We start from the raw sequence: 20,251 nt of genomic DNA, 5'->3' as shown, positions 1-20,251 counted from the left end.
TCCTCTGCTCTCATACTTCTAGACCTATCTGCTGCCTTTGATACTGTAAACCATCAGATCCTCCTCTCCACCCTCTCCGAGTTGGGCATCTCCGGCGCGGCCCACGCTTGGATTGCGTCCTACCTGACAGGTCGCTCCTACCAGGTGGCGTGGCGAGAATCTGTCTCCGCACCATGCGCTCTCACCACTGGTGTCCCCCAGGGCTCTGTTCTAGGCCCTCTCCTATTCTCGCTATACACCAAGTCACTTGGCTCTGTCATATCCTCACATGGTCTCTCCTATCATTGCTATGCAGACGACACACAATTAATCTTCTCCTTTCCCCCTTCTGATAACCAGGCGGCGAATCGCATCTCTCCATGTCTGTCAGACATATCAGTGTGGATGACGGATCACCAGCTCAAGCTGAACCTCGGCAAGACGGAGCTGCTCTTCCTCCCGGGGAAGGACTGCCCGTTCCATGATCTCGCCATCACGGTTGACAACTCCCTTGTGTCCTCCTCCCAGAGTGCTAAGAACCTTGGCGTGATCCTGGACAACACCCTGTCGTTCTCCACTAACATAGAGGCGGTGACCCGATCCTGTAGGTTCATGCTCTACAACATTCGCAGAGTACGACCCTGCCTCACACAGGAAGCGGCGCAGGTCCTAATCCAGGCACTTGTCATCTCCCGTCTGGATTACTGCAACTCGCTGTTGGCTGGGCTCCCTGCCTGTGCCATTAAACCCCTACAACTCATCCAGAACGCCGCAGCCCGTCTGGTGTTCAACCTTCCCAAGTTCTCTCACGTCACCCCGCTCCTCCGCTCTCTCCACTGGCTTCCAGTTGAAGCTCGCATCCGCTACAAGACCATGGTGATTGCCTACGGAGCTGTGAAGGGAACGGCACCTCCATACCTTCAGGCTCTGATCAGGCCCTACACCCAAACAAGGGCACTGCGTTCATCCACCACTGGCCTGCTGGCCCCCCTACCTCTGAGGAAGCACAGTTCCCGCTCAGCCCAGTCAAAACTGTTCGCTGCTCTGGCACCCCAATGGTGGAACAAGCTCCCTCACGACGCCAGGACAGCGGAGTCAATCACCACCTTCCGGAGACACCTGAAACCCCACCTCTTTAAGGAATACCTAGGATAGGATAAAGTAATCCTTCTAACCCCCCCCCCCTTAAAATATTTAGATGCACTATTGTAAAGTGGTTGTTCCACTGGATATAATAAGGTGAATGCACCATTTTGTAAGTCGCTCTGGATAAGAGCGTCTGCTAAATGACTTAAATGTAAATGTAATACATTTCCAAGCACTTGCATACCAATGTCTGACGTCATTGAAGCACGCAACGTCACACTTATTGAGAATGAAGCAAAGTCTGCCGCGAGGAGTAGCAGGAGGAGAAAGGGGAAAACCTGGAGGGGGAGAGGAAGAATGATTGATAACAGTGATTCTATTTCATTATTACATGGAGATCTCGCAACAATTATTCTCATTCACATTGCTAGTAGTTCGGTGACAAATATCAAAACTAAGCAGGGTATGGCTTGGTTAAAACCCAGGATGGGAGACCAAAGGCATATCTGTAGATAAATAAACTGTCCAGTAGGAAGTGCTACCCATCCATAATCATGAAAACTCATATCTGAACATGTATATACAAATATTGTATTTTTCTTATAGTAATTATCATGTTTTTTTATGTTGACATTAAAACAATGTGAAACTATAAGAAAAGCATTTATTTTGTAGAGGTTACATTATCAGAGCATACAGTGCGTTCAGAAACGATTCATACTCCTTGATTTATTCCACATTTTGTTGTTACAGCCTGAATTCAAAATGTATTCAATCTTTTTTTTCCCTCACCCATCTACACACAATAACCCATAAGGTAAAACATGTTTTTAGAATGGTTTCAAATGTATTGAAAATGAAATACAGATATTTCATTTACCAAAGTATTCACATCCCTCAGTCAATTCATATTAGAATCACCTTTGGCAGCGATTACAGAGGAGTCTTTCTGGGTAAGTCTCTAAAGCCGTGCTCACATTGGCAGCTTGAAATTAATCAAATCTCATGTCTTTGCATATCCATTAGAATCTGTTATATTTCCTGTATTCTGAACAACCAAAAAGCACATGGAATCTGATATTTCAAGCCACATTTCATAGGTGGTTTGAAGTCAGTCGGATACAAATCTGATTCCTGGCCATTTGACCGTTCAGACACAAGTCACATCTGATTACATTCCCTCAAGTGGTTTTTAAACTGTTATTCGGCATATCTTGTTGCTTGCTGGCTACTCTGACAATTTGACAAAAACATGTGGTACGTTAGCTAACTAGCTTGTTCATTGTTTACATACAAATAAGTGAATGTGCTAAACAGCTATGTAAACTAGCTAGTTGACTGCTGGGGCTCGCCAAAAAAGGACTCGTTTTGAAAGTTGGATCATCTTATCCTTTGAGGCTTTAAATGTGTTCTTACCCTATGATTTTGAACATTCAAAACAACAAGGAAACGTCCTTGGCAAGCATTGTTGTCACCTTAGCTTGCTACATCAGCACAAGCACCACCACCAATCAGCCTACACCACTGCACACACACCCGTTGTTACTATGACAACTAGTGTAGCCTTGTCAGCAAACGAGGGTGTCAGCCAAAAATCATGTTTGACATTTATTGCACACAGAGTCCATACAACTTATGTGACTTATTAAGCACATGTTTACTCCTGAACTTATTTTGTTTGCCATAACAAAAAGGGTTGAATACTTATTGACTCAAGACATTTCATCTTTTCATTTAATTAATTTATAAAAATGTGTAAACATAATTCTACTTTGACATTGTGGTGTCTTGTGTGTAGGCCAGTGACAAAAAAATCTAAATGTAATCCATTTTAAATTCAGGCTGTAACACAAAATGTGGAAAAAGTCAAGGGTTGTGTATACTTTCTTAAAGCACTGTAAGAAACACTTTACTGTACACACAGAAACATATTATAAAATGTTAATCACAGGCAAGCCCATCTCTAACACTGTGATTCAAGTACCTAACGATATAGAGAAAATTGAGTATTAAAATGGCCATATGTGTTGATTCTATAAGGGCACAAGGTGAGACCCAGATGCAGACACAGGTCTCAGATGGTTTGAGTCTCTGATATTTATTATAATCCAAAGGGTAGGCATGAGAATGGTCGTGGACAGGCAAAAGATCAAAACCAGGTCAGTTCAGGAGGTACAGATTGGCAGGCAGGCTCGAGGTCAGGGCAGGCAGAATGGTCAGGTAGGTGGGTTCAGAGGCAAGGGTCAAAACTGGGAGAACTAGCAAAAACAGAGTGATGGAAAAAGCAGGAGAACGGGTGAAAAAACACGCTGGTTGACTTGACAAACAAGACGAACTGGCAACAGACAAGCAGGGAACACAGGAATAAGTACCAAGGGACTAATGGGAAAACAGGTGACACCTGGATGTGGGTGGAGACAATCACAAAGACAGGTGAAACAGATCAGGGTGTGACAGATTCAAGAATTAAGTATCATGTTTTGGTTTGACTGAGAAGGGTTCCTCAGTTCCTGCAATTAAACAAAAATAACCAAGTCAGCACAGTCAATTTTGTATTTAATTTCAACAAAATGGTTGCTCGATTGAGGGACCTTACATATTGAGGGACCTCAAGTAGAATATCTTCTCTCACTGGTAACACTACATTTTCTGTAAATTATGGTACCCTCGCTTTGATAAAATACATTTTAGAATACTTTGAAAAAGGTTCAACATTATGTTACACACAGCTTCACTGCCTTAATTCAAGTAAACATGAATTAAGGCACTATCATCTCATTATAAAACACCAGCATCAAACAACAGGACAAGGTTGTCACTTTTCATCAGTGAAGCATTTTTACAGACACCATCACACCAACCATCACCATATCATCTACTCTGCCTCATCATACTCATTCTTTCCTCAGTTCACCTCATCCAGTTCTCTATACATCCAAAATAATAAAAATAATAAAGAAATAGTACTACATATTACACTATTCATGGGCTGTGTGCATTTTCTGCTGGAGTATCACGAGGTTGCTCCTCTCTGAGAACCTCTTCCCGCAATGCATACAGGCAAACAGCCTTTCTCCTCTGTGGACATTCAGGTGCATCTTCAGCTGCTGCTGGTGGGAGAATCTCTTCTCACACTAGGGGCAGTTGTAGGGTTTCTCCTCTGTGTGGACCCTCTGGTGCCTCTTAAGGTGGTGCTGGAGGGAGAACCTCATCTCACTCTGGGGACAGGTGTAGGATTTCTCCCCTGTGTGCAACAATAACATTGTTGTCATCAATCGCCCACCAGGTGCCCTTTGAGTTCCTTAATGATCTTGACACCTTGATAAACTCATTTTCTGACGATGTCTCACCACTCTTTGTACTGGGTGACTTCAACCTCCCGACGTCTGCCTTCGATTAATTTCTTTCGAATTCTTTCTTTCCCCTCCCTTTGACATGACCCTTTCCCAGTCCCCTCCCACTCACAAGGCAGGCAATACACTTGACCTCATATTTACTAGAGGCTGTTCACCTACAAATCTCACGGCAACCCCAGGTCTCTGACTACTTTGTTTCCTTTTCTGTCTCCCTCTGCTCCAACCCTAGTCACTTAGCCCCTACCCAGATGGTCATGCGCTGTCGCAATCTTCTCTCTCTCCCACAACTCTCTCCTCTTCCATCATCTCTCCCTTCTGCTAAATCATTCTCCCTCCTGTCTCTTGATTCTGCTTCTTTGACCCATACTATCCTCCCTTTCCGCATCCTATGACTCGCACTGTTCCTTTTCCTCCTGGAAGACTCGGTCCTCTCCTTCGGCTCCGTGGCTGAGTGACTCATTGCGTGCTTAGAGAACAGGTCTGTGGGCAGCTGTGCGAAAATAGAGGAAAACTAAACTTACGGACGACCTATCATCCTTTCACTCCCTCCTCTTACTCTGTATCCACTGTAAAAGCCACTTTAATTGTCCACCCCCTCCCTTGCTGCGGATAACTTTGTCAACCACTTTGAAATGAAGGTTGATGACAACCGCTCCTCATTCACTCAGTCTATTGAGTCCACTGGTCCCACTCACACAGAACTACCGTACTCCTTGACCTCTTTCTCCCCTCTCTCTCCAGATGAAATTCTGCGACTAGTGAGGTCTGGGCCACCCGAACACCTGCCCGCTCGACTCCCTTCTCCAGACCATATCTGGAGACCTCCCATTCCTCACTTCCCTCATCCCTGACCACTGGCTGTGTCCCCTCTTCACTTCAAAATGGCCAGAGTCGTCACATTCTCAAGAAACTGACACTCGACCCCTCAGACGTCAAACTACAGACCGGTATTCCTTATTTATTTTCTTTCCAAAACACTAGTGTTCTGTCTCTGACGAACTCTCTCGCTATTCCTCTCAGAACAATGGGTCACTCAACCGAGACTGCTCTTCTCTGTGTCACGGAGGCTCTCTGCATTGCCAAAGCCGACTCTCTCTCTGTTCTCATCGTCCTTGATCTATGCACTGTCTTCAACACGGTCTGGACTACTGCAACTCTCTGTTGGCGGGGCTTGTCGCTTGTGCCATCAAATCCTTATCAAGAACGCTGCAGCAGGCTTGGTGTTCAACCTTCACCAATTCTCCCATGTCACACCACGCATACTCCACTGGCTTCCAGTCCAAGATCGCATCCACTACAAGACCATGGTACTTGCCTATGGAGCAGCAAGGTGAATTGCCCCTCCCTACCTTCAGGCTATGCTCAAACCCTACACCTCAACCCGAGTACTCCGTTCTGCCACCTCTGGTCTCTTGGCCCTCCCCCCCCTATGGGAGGGCAGCAACCAATCAGCCCAGTCCAAGCTCTTCTTTGTCCTGAAACCCAAATGGTGGAACCAGTAGAGGGCCTAAAATGTTGTTTTTGGACAACCGGCCACAGTGGCAGGTAGATTTAAAAAAAATGTACCAGGCACTCTGATTTTTTACCATTTATTACATTTTTTTAATAATTTTTTTTATTTCACCTTTATATAACCAGGTAGGCTAGTTCTCATTTGCAACTGCGACCTGGCCAAGATAAAGCAAAGCAGTTCAACACATACAACAACACAGAGTTACACATGGAATAAACAAGCATACAATCAATAATACAGTAGAAAAGTAAATATACAGCATGTGCAAATGAGGTAGGATAAGGGAGGTAAGGCAATAAATAGGCCATAGTGGCGAAGTAATTACAATATAGCAATTAAACACTGGAATGGTAGAATGTGCAGAAGATGAATGTGCAAGAAGAGATACTAGGGTGCAAAGGAGCAAGATAAATACAGTTTGGGGATGCGGTAGATTGGATGGGCTATTTACAGATGGGCTATGTACAGGTGCCGTTATCTGTGAGCTGCTCTGACAGCTGGTGCTTAAAGCTACTGAGGGAGGTAAGAGTCTCCAGCTTTAGTGATTTTTGCAGTTCGTTCCAGTCATTAGCAGCAGAGAACTGGAAGGAGAGGCGGCCGAAGGAAGAATTGGCTTTGGGGGTGACCAGTGAGACATACCTGCTGGAGCGTGCTATGGGTGGGTGCTGCTATGGTGACCAGTGAGCTGAGATAAGGCGGGGCTTTACCTAGCAGAGACTTGTAGATTACCTGGAGCCAGTAGATTTGGCGACGAGTATGAAGTGAGGGCCAGCCAACGAGAGCGTACAGGTCGCAGTGGTGGGTAGTATATGGGGCTTTGGTGACAAATCGGATGGCACTGTGATAGACTGCATCCAATTTGTTGAGTAGAGTGTTGGAGGCTATTTTGTAAATGACATCGCCGAAGTCGAGGATCGGTAGGATAGTCAGTTTTACGAGGGTATGTTTGGCAGCATGAGTGAAGGATGCTTTGTTGCAAAATAAGAAGCCGATTCTAGATTTCATTTTGGATTGGAGATGCTTAATTTGAGTCTGGAAGAAGAGTTTACAGTCTAACCAGACACCTAGGTATTTGTAGTTGTCCACATATTCTCTGTATTCTCATATTCTCTGTTGTCCACATAACCGTCCAGAGTAGTGATGCAGGACGGGCGGGCAGGTGCGGGCAGTGATCGGTTGAAGAGCATGCATTTAGTTTTACTTGCATTTAAGAGCAGTTGGAGGCCACGGAAGGAGAGTTGTATGGCATTGAAGCTTGTCTGGAGGTTAGTTAACACAGTGTCCAAAGAAGGGGCAGAGGTATACAGAATGGTGTCGTCTGCGTAGAGATGGATCAAAGAATCACCAGCAGCAAGAGCGACGTCATTGATGTATACAGAGAAGAGAGTCGGCCCGAGAATTGAACCCTGTGGCACCCCCATTTGACACACTGAACTCTATCAGAGAAGTAGTTGGTGAACCAGGCGAGGCAATCATTTGAGAAACCAAGGCAGTTGAGTCTGCCAATAAGAATGTTGTGATTGACAGAGTCGAAAGCCTTAGCCAGGTCGATGAATTCGGCTGCACAGTAATGTCTCTTATCGATGGCGGTTATGAGATTGTTTAGGACCTTGAGCGTGGCTGAGGTGCACCCATGACCAGCTCTGAAACCAGATTGCATAGTGGAGAAGGTATGGTGGGATTCGAAATGGTCGGTAATCTGTTTGTTAACTTGGCTTTCGAAAACCTTAGAAAGGCAGAGTAGAATAGATATAGGTCTGTAGCAGTTTGGGTCTAGAGTGTCTCCCCCTTTGAAGAGGGGGATGACCGCGGCAGCTTTCCAATCTGTGGGAATCTCAGACGATACGAAATAGGGTTGCAACAATTTCGGCAGATAATTTTAGAAAAAGAGGGTTCAGATTGTCTAGCCCGGCTGATTTGTAGGGGTCCAGATTTTGCCGCTCTTTCAGAACATCAGCTATCTGGATTTGGGTGAAGGAGAAGTGGGGAGGCTTGGGCGAGTTGCTGTGGGGGGTGGAGGGCTGTTGACCGGGGTAGGGGTAGCCAGGTGGAAAGCATGGCCAGCCGTAGAAAAATGCTTATTGAAATTCTCAATTATAGTGGATTTATCGGTGGTGACAGTGTTTCCTAGCCTCAGTGCAGTGGGCAGCTGGTAGGAGGTCCTCTTATTCTCCATGGACTTTACAGTGTCCCAGACCTTTTTTGAGTTTGTGCTACAGGATGCAAATACATGAACAACAATAAAACGGATGGCCATACTTTGATGTTTCAAAACAAGGAATGTATTAGTATGAAGTAATGTGGTATTTTGGTCAACTTCATACAACATTTTGTGACCTGAGTCTTTTAACCAAAATATCAGAGACAAAATGTTCAGCTGCCCCTTTAAGGGGGGAGGTTACCGTGGTATCGGGGCCACTCGAGTCATGTCAGGTGTGTCTGTGCGCGTGTGAGATTTTGGATCGGACTAGGGTGTCTCTTCACTATCAATTGAAGTAGCAGAATCAAAGTAATGTTGAAAAATAACCGAGCTTGTGAACAAAACAATGTAAATAGCCAAGAAACACGAGGACAAAGTCTCACTTTGTAGACTTGAGTAAATTAGACAAACTTTTACGCCTGTGTGCAGCGCCTCTAAAAATGAATTTCTCAGCACTTCAGTCAGTGCACACAGCTCCCCAGCCAGGAAGTGTTGCTGCGCGAGGTGGGATATAGGATTCCTATTTCTTTGTGCGATTAGCAGCTATGAAACAAAACAGATGTGCTCATACTTGACGTTTGACTATTTTTATTTGTAAATGTAATGCTGGCACTGTAGAGCCCTGGAAATTGACCACCTGCCAACGTGGCTGGTGAAATAGAAATTCTTCCCCGCCAATACCTAAATCTACCGGTGTAGCAGGTGTTAATTTTATGCCCTGAACCAGCTTCCCCCTGAAGCTAGGCCAGCAGAGTTCCTGCCCATCTTCTGAAAACAACTGAAACACTACCTCTTCAAAGAGTATCTTAAATAATCCCACAGCATCCCCCCTCCACTATGTCGCCTCTGGTCCTGGCCTGCTTGCTGATGTGCCCTGGGCCCTTGGCTGCACCGGTCTGGGAATCCAAGATGGCATCTCATTGAAGATCTATTACTGTATGTAGACTATATGTATTTCTCTCTTACCTTGCTCCCCCATCTTTAGTCCACTCAGCAGGTCAATGCTCTCGGGACTGTCTTCTATGGTTTCCTCTTTAACCAGCAGCAGATCAAGCTTCCCATCCTCCCTGTCTACTGACTGTAAGAGATACAGAGTGAGAGGATGTTGGATCAAGAAATCTGATATGAGCACCCTGCTATGGAGCATATTCTGTATGGGCAATGAGGGATTGCTATGAGTATTATGCAAACATAGTAGTTGATTTGGAAAAGTGATAGATGATTTGATTACTTGACACTCTAATGATTTGATAATTCAAAAGCATGGTCCCATATCCGCAAAGAGTCTCAGAGTAGAAGTGCTGATAAAGGATCATGTCCTTACCTGTCTACATAGTCTTATTCATTATTATCTACTCTGAGTTGCTTTGTGGATATTGGACCTGACTTAAAACTTCTTTGGGGTAGGGGGCAGTATTTTCACGTCCGGATGAAAAGCGTGCCCAGAGTAAACTGCCTGCTACTCAGGCCCAAAAGCTAGAATATGCATATAATTAGTAGATTTGGATAGAAAACACTCTGAAGTTTCTAAAACTGTTTGAATGATGTCTGAGTATAACAGAACTCATATGGAAGGCAAAAACCTGAGAAAAATCCAACCAGGAAGTGTGGAAATCTGAGGTTTGTAGTTTTTCAAGTGATTGCCTATCCAATTTACAGTGTCAATGGGGTCATATTGCACTTCCTAAGGCTTCCACTAGATGTCAACAGTCTTTAGAACGTTGTTTCAGGCTTCTACTGTGAATGGGGAGAGAATAAGAGCTGATTGAGTCAGGTGTCGGTCAGTTGGCCATTATTTTAGTTACGCGCATGGCCATGAGCACGAGCTCAGTTCTCTTTCCTTTATGAAGACAAAGGAATTGTCCGTTTGGAATATTTTTGAAGATTTATGATAAAAACATCCTAAAGATTGATTCTACACATCGTTTGACATGTTTCTACAAACTGTAATATAACTTTTTTGACTTTTCGTCTGGACTTTAGTGCGCGCTCCTTCTGCATTTGGAATAGTGAATCTAACGCGCGAACAAAATGGAGGTATTTGGACATAAAGATAAACTTTATCGAAGAAAACAAACATTTATTGTGGACCTGGGATTCCTGGGAGTGCATTCTGATGAAGATCCTCAAAGGTAAGTGAATATTTATAATGCTATTTCTGACTTCTGTTGACTCCACAACATGGCGGGTATCTGTATGGCTTGATTTGGTTTCTGAGCACTGTACTCAGATTATTGCAAAGTGTGCTTTCGCCATAAAGCTTTTTTGAAATCTGACACAGCGGTTGCATTAAGGAGAAGTTTATCTATAATTATGTGCATAACACTTGTATCTTTTATCAAAGTTTATGAGTATTTCTGGAAATTGATGTGCTCATTCACCGGAAGTTTTGGGAGGGAAAACATTTCTGAACATTACACGCCAATGTAAAATGGGGTTTTTGGATATAAATATGAACTTTATCGAGCAAAACATACATGTATTGTGTAACATGAAGTCCTATGAGTGCCATCTGATGAAGATCATCAAAGGTTAGTGATTCATTTTAGCTGTATTTCTGGTTTTTGTGATGCCTCTCCTTGCTTGGAAAATGGCTGTGGTTTTTCTTGTCTAGGTGCTGTCCTAACATAATCTAATGATATGCTTTCGCCGTAAAGCCTTTTTGAAATTGGACACTGTGGTTGGATTGACGAGAAGATTATCTTTAAAATGGTTTATAATACTTGTATGTGTGAGAAATTTGAATTATGAGATTTTTGTTGTTTTGAATTTGGCGCTCTGCTATTTCACTGGCTGTTGGCGAGTGGGACGCTAGCGTCCCACATACCCCAGAGAGGTTTTAATACCATGCAGACAATTGTTTACAGTGGCTCACCTCAGTGTGACTGTGTGTGTTTCCTCTGTGGGTTCAGGAGGAGGTGTAGTCTAGACCTCACACCCTCCTCCTCCTGGAAGAGAGAGGTGATACAGATTACACAGACATACACTCCCTCAGGTACGTACACACAGATAATAAACACACTTTCAACATGGAGTGTTTACCTATCCCCACTACGTTTGAGTCCTATACTGTAGTTACAGAATGATTTCATTGTTGTAAAACCCAGCATGCTGGACATAAATATGATGTTGTGGGTAAAAATAAGTCGGCTATGATAAATCAAAAGTCATCAGACAAACCTGAAAACTATTTTGACGTATACAGTAGGTGTTTGTTAGTGTGCGGGTAAGTGTGCCTATATTAACAAAGTCTATAATGGTTATAAAGCACTGTCGGGTGTATGCAGAATAGGGTGAGATGGGATGTGATGTATACTAAAGAGAGTCTCAATGAGTCTTAGAATGAAAAGTCTAATTCTGTGTTTATTAAACATGAACAAGTGTTAAGGTGGCAATCCAGTCGCCTTTTCACCTCATTTAACAGCGGATTTACTTAAAAGGCACATACATCTATAGCACAAGTGGGTGGCCCTTTTTTGTTCACTAGGCCGATGGCATCACAACTTCCTATCAAACCAACTCATTGAATGCCCTACTCCTTGAAGTTTGCAGTTGTGTAACAAAAAAACTTTTGCTAAATTTGTATTTATTTATTTAGACTTGGGATATCACTTTACAACAGAAAAAGATCAATCACAGGAGGAAGTCGTTAAATACACCATATGAAAACCACACATACACGTCTCAACTAAACCTCTGCATGAACTTAATAAACTGCATTCGTTTTCTCATTAAAAGTGTCTTGGGGGGAAAAATTGTAGTTGAATGGAAGTAATGAAACAGGCATTTGTGAACATCATATCCTACACAGTACAAACACTATGTAACAGACATTTTTTAGGGTTATACAGTATATCATACAGTATTATACAATGTATCACACAATGTCTGGATGCAATATTCTACTCAGGTATATTAAACACTGAAATGTGTTACTCTCATTATTCCAAATGCACCTGTGGGTCTTTTCGGTTGACAACAATGACAATTAATCTTTGTCTTTAATGAAGGGTAGGATCTAAACATCAGAAGCTATCGATTGGAATGGTGACTTTATATTTTATAGAGTGGAATGTTTTTTCTGCTGGTGTATCCTAAGGTAGCTCCTCTCTGAAAACCTCTTCCCGCAGTGTGTACAGGCAAATGGCCTTTCTCCCGTGTGGACCTTCAGGTGCATCTTCAGGTGACCAGCCTGGGCGAAGCGCATGGGACACTGGGTACAGCTGTAGGGTTTTTCCCCTGTGTGGACCCTCTGGTGCCTCTTCAGGTCACCAGCCTGGGCGAAGCACATGGGACACTGGGTACAGCTGAAGGGTTTCACTCCTGTGTGGACCCTCTGGTGCCTCTTCAGGTTGCCAGCCTGGGCGAAGCGCATGGGACATTGGGTGCAACTGAAGGGTTTCACCCCTGTGTGGACCCTCTGGTGGATCTCCACCTTCTGGGGGCAGCTGAAACCTTTGTTACAGAACCTGCAGAGGAACCGTTTCTCTTTACTACCGCCTAATGTTTCTCCCCCTCCCTGAACCTGGGCTCTAGCCCTGTCGTTTGATTTCAATACCTGATTGAAAAGGACGTGTGAATCGGAATGCCCCATCGACGTGGACACTGGGTCGTGATCCCTGAGTGCGTGTAAAGGGGAGTGGGTCTCAACATTTTGATTTGTCTCTAAGCTTCCCCTGTAATCTAAGAAATCTCTGCCCTGTGAGTGTCCGTCTCCTAGGTGACTATCTGCATTCCATGTGGGAGGAACGTCGCCCTCCACTTTCACAGTCACTTCCTCTACAACCAGACCCTCCCCTTTCTCATCTAGGCACCCTTCAGAGTATACACTACTACTGTACCGGTTCCAGTCCCCTGTAGACAGATCAGTGTGTGTCTCTAAACCCAATCGCATGTTGCCAGGCTCCATCTCTGTAGCGTAAGAACAAGACGGATCATTGTCAGTCTCTGACGCGTCACCTGAGTCCGGATGGGAATTAACAGCCCTCATGCTTGGGTTACCGTAAAGTAAATACTCTGAACCGGGAACAGGAGGACAGCCCAGTGGCCCCAGACCCAGTCGCTCTGGGTCTGATCTGTGGTCAGATCCTGTGTGTAAAAGCCTTTGTGTTACAGTTAAAGTCTCTGTGTCTGTCTCTGACTTGTGTCTGTCTCTGACCTCCGTGATGCTGCGTTGGGTCCTGGGCTGCACTGTGGCGGGGTCCTCTGTGGCTACAGGGGGCACTTCAGCCGTTCCAGTCTGAATGACTCTGCTGTGACGTGGGTCCTCCTCTCCTTCAGACCTCTCCTGCTTGACCCCAGGACCTGCAGCCTCTGCAGACTGACACAAGAAGAGATGAGGTTGTTACCTAAATTGGATAACAATGTCGTAGGGAAGTCAAACAAGCTCCCCTATGGTAGATGTGCATGTACGCAAGTCAATAGCTGAAGAAAGCTTTGCTGAAATTAACGGGCTATTGATTTACAAAGTAAAACATTTTTATGCAACACTATTACACTAACCTCTATCACCATAACATGCTGGGTTGTGGTTCCACTCTCCTCATCAACAGTGATTGGTTGGTCATCTCCCCATGTATTGTGTCCCCCTGTCTTCACAAAGCTCCTGTGGCCTCCAGTGAGATGTCCTTCACCTGAGAGAGTGATTGGGGGAAAGATGGGGTTAAGTTCGGTACTGTCAATGCTCAACGCTATATTGTACCCTATTGACACTGTCTAAAATTGGCAATGATTTAAGGTAACAACTTCTTGATATACTATTTATTTATTGATGTATTATGTTCCATGTATCACATTGTTTTCATTGAGTAAATAATAAGAAATGCAGCATATCAAGAATCTGATAGTGTCTTTACGCAAGATAGCTAAGTAATCAGGGGCATTATTGCATACTATCCAACAACTGACCAAGACCCAATTCTGGGTAACACATCTGAACACGTGCAGAACGAAGAGACAGGCACTGAGCTATATATGAACGGAGACAGGCCGCGTAGCCTCGGCAGAATATACCTCTAGCCATTGCTCTGTACCGGTCGAGAATCTTGACACTACTGGGACGACTGGCTAGGACGCGCTCCCGTGCCATCTTCAGTTCAAATAGCTGTAGTTTCCTCCGCAATGCCCTGTTTTCTTTCTGGCTTTGAGTTATTTCCAAACGAAACACTGCATAGTCGTCGTCTACGAGTTTACAGATCTCTGCCACGGCTGCATTCGCTAGCACCTCCATGATGGAGGCTATTTGAGTGTGGAAAACCATACCGTCAGCCATTGTTAGCAGCTAGCATTAACTAGATATCACCAAGTCCTGTCTCCAACGTGTATTAAAGACTACATAGGGTAAGTATGTGATTCTGTGCAGTTAAATGAATAATTTTAAGTGCCATTGTGTTACTACACGTCTAAATAGCAACAATAAACACGCTAACGTGGAAATTGTTCTTCGTAATTTACTTCCGTTTACACTGAAGAGAAATTATGTTATTGGTAGGCGTCATAGAAGGGTGTGGCTAAATAAAGGGTATGCGCGATGTTCTTGAATAACGGTACTGCTTATTACGTTACACGTCAAACCTAATCATGATCAGTATCTTTCAAGCAGTTGTCACTAGTATCCACAGCCAAAGTCATAATTATGTCTAAACCCTGCCTATTCCTACAATGTATCTTCTTAACATTTGATTTTAAAACGAACCTTAAATTCAGACCAAAAAGCTAATATTTGTTATCATTCAATTTTACGATATAGCCAATTTTGACAGTGGCCGTGGAATCTAGTGGAAACCCTATCATAGGTTCGTAGGAAAAGGAGGCCACGTTTTATTCTAAAGGATAAACAAGTACATAAAAAGTAAACATATCAAAAGAACATGATTTCTCATTAACAGATTTGATCACCTAATTATAGTACACAAAGGAACAGGTACCACCTGATTATGCAAAATAATGTTGGGAGAGACATTATGTTTGTTGACTAGAACAAAGGTAAAAAACAAATTCAAAGGGGGAATATACAGTGTATTTGGAAAGTATTCAGACCCCTTCACTTTTTCCACATTTGGTTACGTTAGCCTTATTCTAAAATTGATTAAATTGATTATTTTCCTCAATCAACATACAATACCCCATAATGACAAAGCGAAAACAGTTTTTTAGACATTTTTGCAAATTTATTACGAATAAAAAACAAATACCTTATTTACATAAGTATTCAGCCCCTTTGCTATGAGACTCAAAATTGAGCTCCGGTGCATCCGGTTTCCATTGATCATCCTTGATATGTTTCTACAACTTCATTGGACTCCACCTGTGGTAAATTCAATGGATTGGACATGATTTGGAAAGGCACACACCTGTCTATGTAAGGTCCCACAGTTGACAGTGCATGTCAGAGCAAAAACCAAGCCATGAAGTCGAAGGAATTACTCCTCAGTAAAAGGCACATGACAGCCCGCTTGGAGTTTGCCAAAAGGCACCTAAAAGACTGACCATGAGAAACAAGATTCTCTGGTCTGATAAAACCAAGATTGAACTCTTTGGCCTGAATGTCAAGCGTCACGTCTGGAGGAAACCTGGCACCATCCCTACAGTGAAGCATGGTGGTGGCAGCATCGTGCTGTGGGGATGTTTTTCAGTGGCAGGGACTGGGAGACTAGTCAGGGTTGAGGGAAAGATGAACAGAGCAAAGTACAGAAAGATTCTTGATGAAAACCTGCTCCAGAGCGCTCAGGACCCCAGACTGGGGTGAAGGTTCACCTTCCAACAGGACAATGACCCTAAGCACACAGCCAAGACAATGCAGGAGTGGCTTCGGGACAAGTCTCTGCATGTCCTTGAGTGGCCCAGCCAGAGCCAGGAATTGAACCAGATCATACATCTCTGGAGAGACCTTAAAATAGCTGTGCAACGATGCCCACCATCCAACCTGACAGAGCTTGAGAGGATGGGAGAAACTCCCCAAAATCAGGTGTGCCAAGCTTGTAGCATCATACCCAAAAAGACTCGAGGCTGTAATCGCTGCCAAAAGTGGTTCAATAAAGTACTGAGTATAGGGTCTGAATACTTTCCCGAATGCACTATTTACATATAGTGTTAGACTTCAAGGACAGTGTTTTGGCTATGCCAGCACACCAAACAACAAATCTGTATTATGTAAGAATGTTAGCATACCCAGATGCTCAACTGAGGCACTTAGTAATAAAAACTCTTAGCCCAGGACACTTCACATGATAACTATAATATTTCAGCTAAAGAATTGCTTTGATTTCTCCCCACTGTGGGAACACCTATGTCTGATGAGGTAACTCAGGAAGGAGAAGCTCTTGGAACATAGTTTGCATTTGAAGGGCCTCTCCTTGGTGTGAACAGTCTGGTGCTGCTTCACATACCTTGCCTCAGCAAAGCTCTTCCCACATGTGGGGCAGTCATACGGCTTGTCCGCGTCTGTCCTATTGCTTGGCCTCTTAAGTTTTGACCCTATGACACCAGAGGAGGTAGAAGCAGGAGCCACCACCATCAGGTGGTTAGTCTTTGAGCTCCCTCCTTGACCTCTAGTCATTGTTTGGGTGTTGTTGGGATTGTGTGCTGTGTTATAGGCTAGGAGCTCTTGTTGTGAACGCCCATCCTGACCCTGTCTGTATTTGTGAGGTAACTATGAGGTAGCTGAGGAAGGCTAGACACAGGTCCAGGCCCAGACCTTCTATGAACCCAGTCACCAGGCATTAGACTACCACCAGGGGGGTCTCCCACCACTCTCTGTGAAGGCTGAAGCCTAAGGTGACCTGCTCTGTTCATCATGGATACTGTGGTGTTTGTATTATAGGAACAGGAGGGTTTATCTCCATCAGCCCCAGGACATGCTTCATCCCTGCACTGAGACTGTGAAGAGAAGGGTCTGGGCTGCAGACTGGATCCCTGACTGGAGCCTCTGTCTCTCTGATGACCACCAGGACTGAGGTTGTTCAGTCCACCTGTCCACTGGTTGTGTTCTGTGTGGTGGTGGGGTCTCTGTTCCTCGTGGGTCCGTCCTGGTTCCGACTCAGGAAGGATGATCGATGGCTCCTGATCCAAGGTGCTGGGCCCGGGTTTGTGACCAGCCGTTTCAGAGGTCCACTCTCTCCTGCCAGCAACACCAGATATCAGCAGGTCCTCATGAACTACAGACTAAACACAAATTGTACAAAAGAGCATATAAAAAGGTTCATATAAGAAACTCTGCTGTAGACACAGAAACATGACATATTATAAAATGTTAAACCACAGTCAAGCCTCTAACACTGATTCAAGTACCTAACGATATGGAGCCATTGGAGTTAATTATTTAAAAAATGTACATGTGTTAATTCGAGAATGAAGTATAATGTTTTGGTTCGACTGAGATAAGGGAAACTCAGTCCCTGCAATGATACAAAAATAACCAAGTCAGTCAGCACAGAATGAATTTTGTATTTTATTTCAACAAAATGGTCATACACTCACAATGTAAACTACAGTACTTTTTATTGCACAAAACAATAAGTAGGGTTGTGGTGGTCATGACATTTTGTCAGCTGGTTGTCATGCAAAAGCCTGCTGGTCTCATGGTAATTGACCAGTAATTAACATAAACAGGTTGAGCATCTCCAGCCCTCCATGCATACAAGCTGCTGATGAACTTTTGAACATCTACATTTAAAAATACATAATAAATCAATTGAATATACACCATCACAACAAAGCCATGATTTATTTTAGGCAAGTCTAAAGAAACATGATGTGAAGAAAATGTATTTCAGAAGAATAGAATGAGTTGCCCTACTGTACACTGTCAAAAATAAATATCATGTTATGGCTATGCGCCATGCTGTAGGCTTGTTCATTTAGCAGACAAGATATGCTTATAAGTCCCATGCCATTATTTTAGATTATATGATGTTATTGTAAAAAGATTATAATTGAACTTAAAATAGAAATTATATTTTTCCCATTCCGGAGGAGTGCGCATATGAAGTGTCTATGTTGAGCATAAAAGTCATCATTTGAAACAGGTCCTATATGCCAGATTTTCTGTAATTTGGCAACTTTAGTTGTGAATGATACAAACCTTAGAATACCTTAGAAATCAAAAGGTATCGACTTCATGATGCGACGATAAGCTATTGACGAATTTGAGAAAGTCGCAAAAAAAGCTTGTGCTCTGTTCCTTGCCTCAGGCTGCACATGCTGTTCTCTACTGCTCTCATCAAGTGATCATTATTTCACCAGACTATTCTCAATTTAATCTTAACTAATATGTAAAATGAGTTTAGATTTAGAATGTCCCATTATCACATTTGCAGAAACAGGGGCAAGAGAAAAGAATGCATATCATCCGTATCGAATAGCGAATGGAGGTCACTTTCCCGCAGCTTGGTCCCATTTCGGGGAAACTACTTCATGTGATAGATATTCTGCCCAAACTCTGCATGCAATGGGGCACTCCAATCCTGTTCCTGCAGCTACCCAGTGCTTAATTTGGGAAACCAAGTGAAATCTGTAAGGGAACATCGATAGTAACATGTTTTAACAACGAAACTGCGTACAGTATTTCATTAAACTGTTGACAGCACCTCTCTCTGCGCGCTGAAGAATGGCATGAAGTAAAGCGGGGAGGAGATGGAAAGGCATGGCGGTGAGATATTCTGTAGCTAAAGGTAACGTAGCAACCTATTAATTATGAAAAATATGAAATGTGCCCTATTACTAGGCTAAACAAAATAAAATAAAAATGCGCTATAATGTAGACTCTGAATTTGTTTACTTAGACTAGGCCAATTTTGTACCAAAGATATCTTAAATCAGTTTATGACAATTTTTCCCACTCAGATTCAATCGGTTGTTGAACAAATGTATTCAAATTGATCAATCAATCAATCACAGTGAGGTGAGTTTTAAAAGCACATACTGTTTTGATGATAAGTGTTTGTGATTTTCGATTACATTTGCATTGATGTCAGAGCGGCTAGAAGGACAATCGAGCCTTGGTACAGGCCATTAGCGACCTGATGATCGTTACCGAGTTGGGTACTACTAACATATAGTTGAAGTCGGAAGTTTACATACACTTAGGTTGGAGTCATTAAAACTAGTTTTTCAACCACTCCACAAATGTCTTGTTAACAAACCATAGTTTTAGCAAGTCAGTTTGGATATCTACTTTGCGCATGACACAAGTCATTTTTCCAACAGTTGTTTACAGACAGATTATTTCACTTATAATTCACTGTATCACAATTCCAGTGGGTCAGAAGTTTACACACACTAAGTTGACTGTGCCTTTAAACAGCTTGGAAAATTCCAGAAAATGATGTCATGGCTTTAGAAGCTTCTGATAGGCTAATTGACATAATTTGAGTCAATTGGAGGTGTACCTGTGGATGTATTTCAAGGTCTACCTTCAAACTCAGTGCCTCTTTGCTTGACATCATGGGAAAATCAAAAGAAATCAGCCAGGACCTCTGAAAATAAATTGTAGACCTCCACAACTACGGTTCATCCTTGGGAGCAATTTCCAAACGCCTGAAGGTACCACATTCATCTGTACAAACAATAGTACGCAAGTATAAACACCATGGGACCATGCAGCCATCATACTGCTCAGGAAGGAGACGTATTCTGTCTCCTAGAGATGAACGTACTTTGGTGCGAAAAGTGCAAATCAATCCCAGAACAACAGCAAAGGACCTTGTGAAGATGCTGGAGGAAACAGGTACAAAAGTATATATATCCACAGTAAAACGAGTCCCATATCGACATAACCTGAAAGGCCGCTCAGCAAGGAAGAAGCCATTGCTCCAAAACCGCCATAAAAAAAGCCAGACTACGGTTTGCAACTGCACAAGGGGACAAAGGAGAAATGTCCTCTGGTCTGATGAAACAAAAATAGAACTGTTTGGCCATAATGACCATCGTTATGTTTGGAGGAAAAAAGGGGATGCTTGCAAGCCGAAGAACACCATCCCAACCGTGAAGCACGGGGGAGGCAGCATCATGCTTGGTCGCAAATGGGTCTTCCAAATGGACAATGACCCCAAGCACACTTCCAAAGTTGTGGAAAAATGCCTTAAGGACAACAAAGTCAAGGTATTGGAGAGGCCATCA

The 20,251-nt window shown here is 43.4% G+C and overlaps 2 protein-coding genes and 1 long non-coding RNA gene across 4 annotated transcripts in view; 1 reads left to right on the top strand and 2 right to left on the bottom strand.

Moving 5' to 3' along the window:
* Positions 1 to 20,251, bottom strand: part of LOC106602512 (zinc finger protein 69 homolog) — a 506,109-nt gene that overhangs the window by 236,433 nt on the left and 249,425 nt on the right. The window lies entirely within an intron of this gene.
* LOC106602425 (zinc finger protein 436-like) lies at positions 11,478 to 14,409 on the bottom strand. Its single transcript, XM_014195053.2, has 3 exons — positions 14,147 to 14,409; positions 13,637 to 13,767; positions 11,478 to 13,454 (listed from the first exon to the last, which is right to left on the bottom strand). Exons 1-3 carry the CDS (start codon positions 14,403 to 14,405, stop codon positions 12,195 to 12,197), a joined length of 1,650 nt encoding a protein of 549 aa, XP_014050528.2. The 5' UTR covers positions 14,406 to 14,409; the 3' UTR covers positions 11,478 to 12,194.
* On the top strand, positions 14,308 to 17,966 carry LOC123742539 (uncharacterized). Its single transcript, XR_006769717.1, has 2 exons — positions 14,308 to 14,473; positions 16,956 to 17,966. It is a non-coding gene; the product is annotated as an uncharacterized lncRNA (long non-coding RNA).

Source organism: Salmo salar, chromosome ssa04, assembly GCF_905237065.1.
Source record: "Salmo salar chromosome ssa04, Ssal_v3.1, whole genome shotgun sequence".
Classification (NCBI taxonomy): Eukaryota; Metazoa; Chordata; class Actinopteri; order Salmoniformes; family Salmonidae; genus Salmo; species Salmo salar.
The sequence above is the reverse complement of the archived record's forward strand: the minus strand, read 5'-3'. Positions and strand labels throughout refer to the sequence as shown.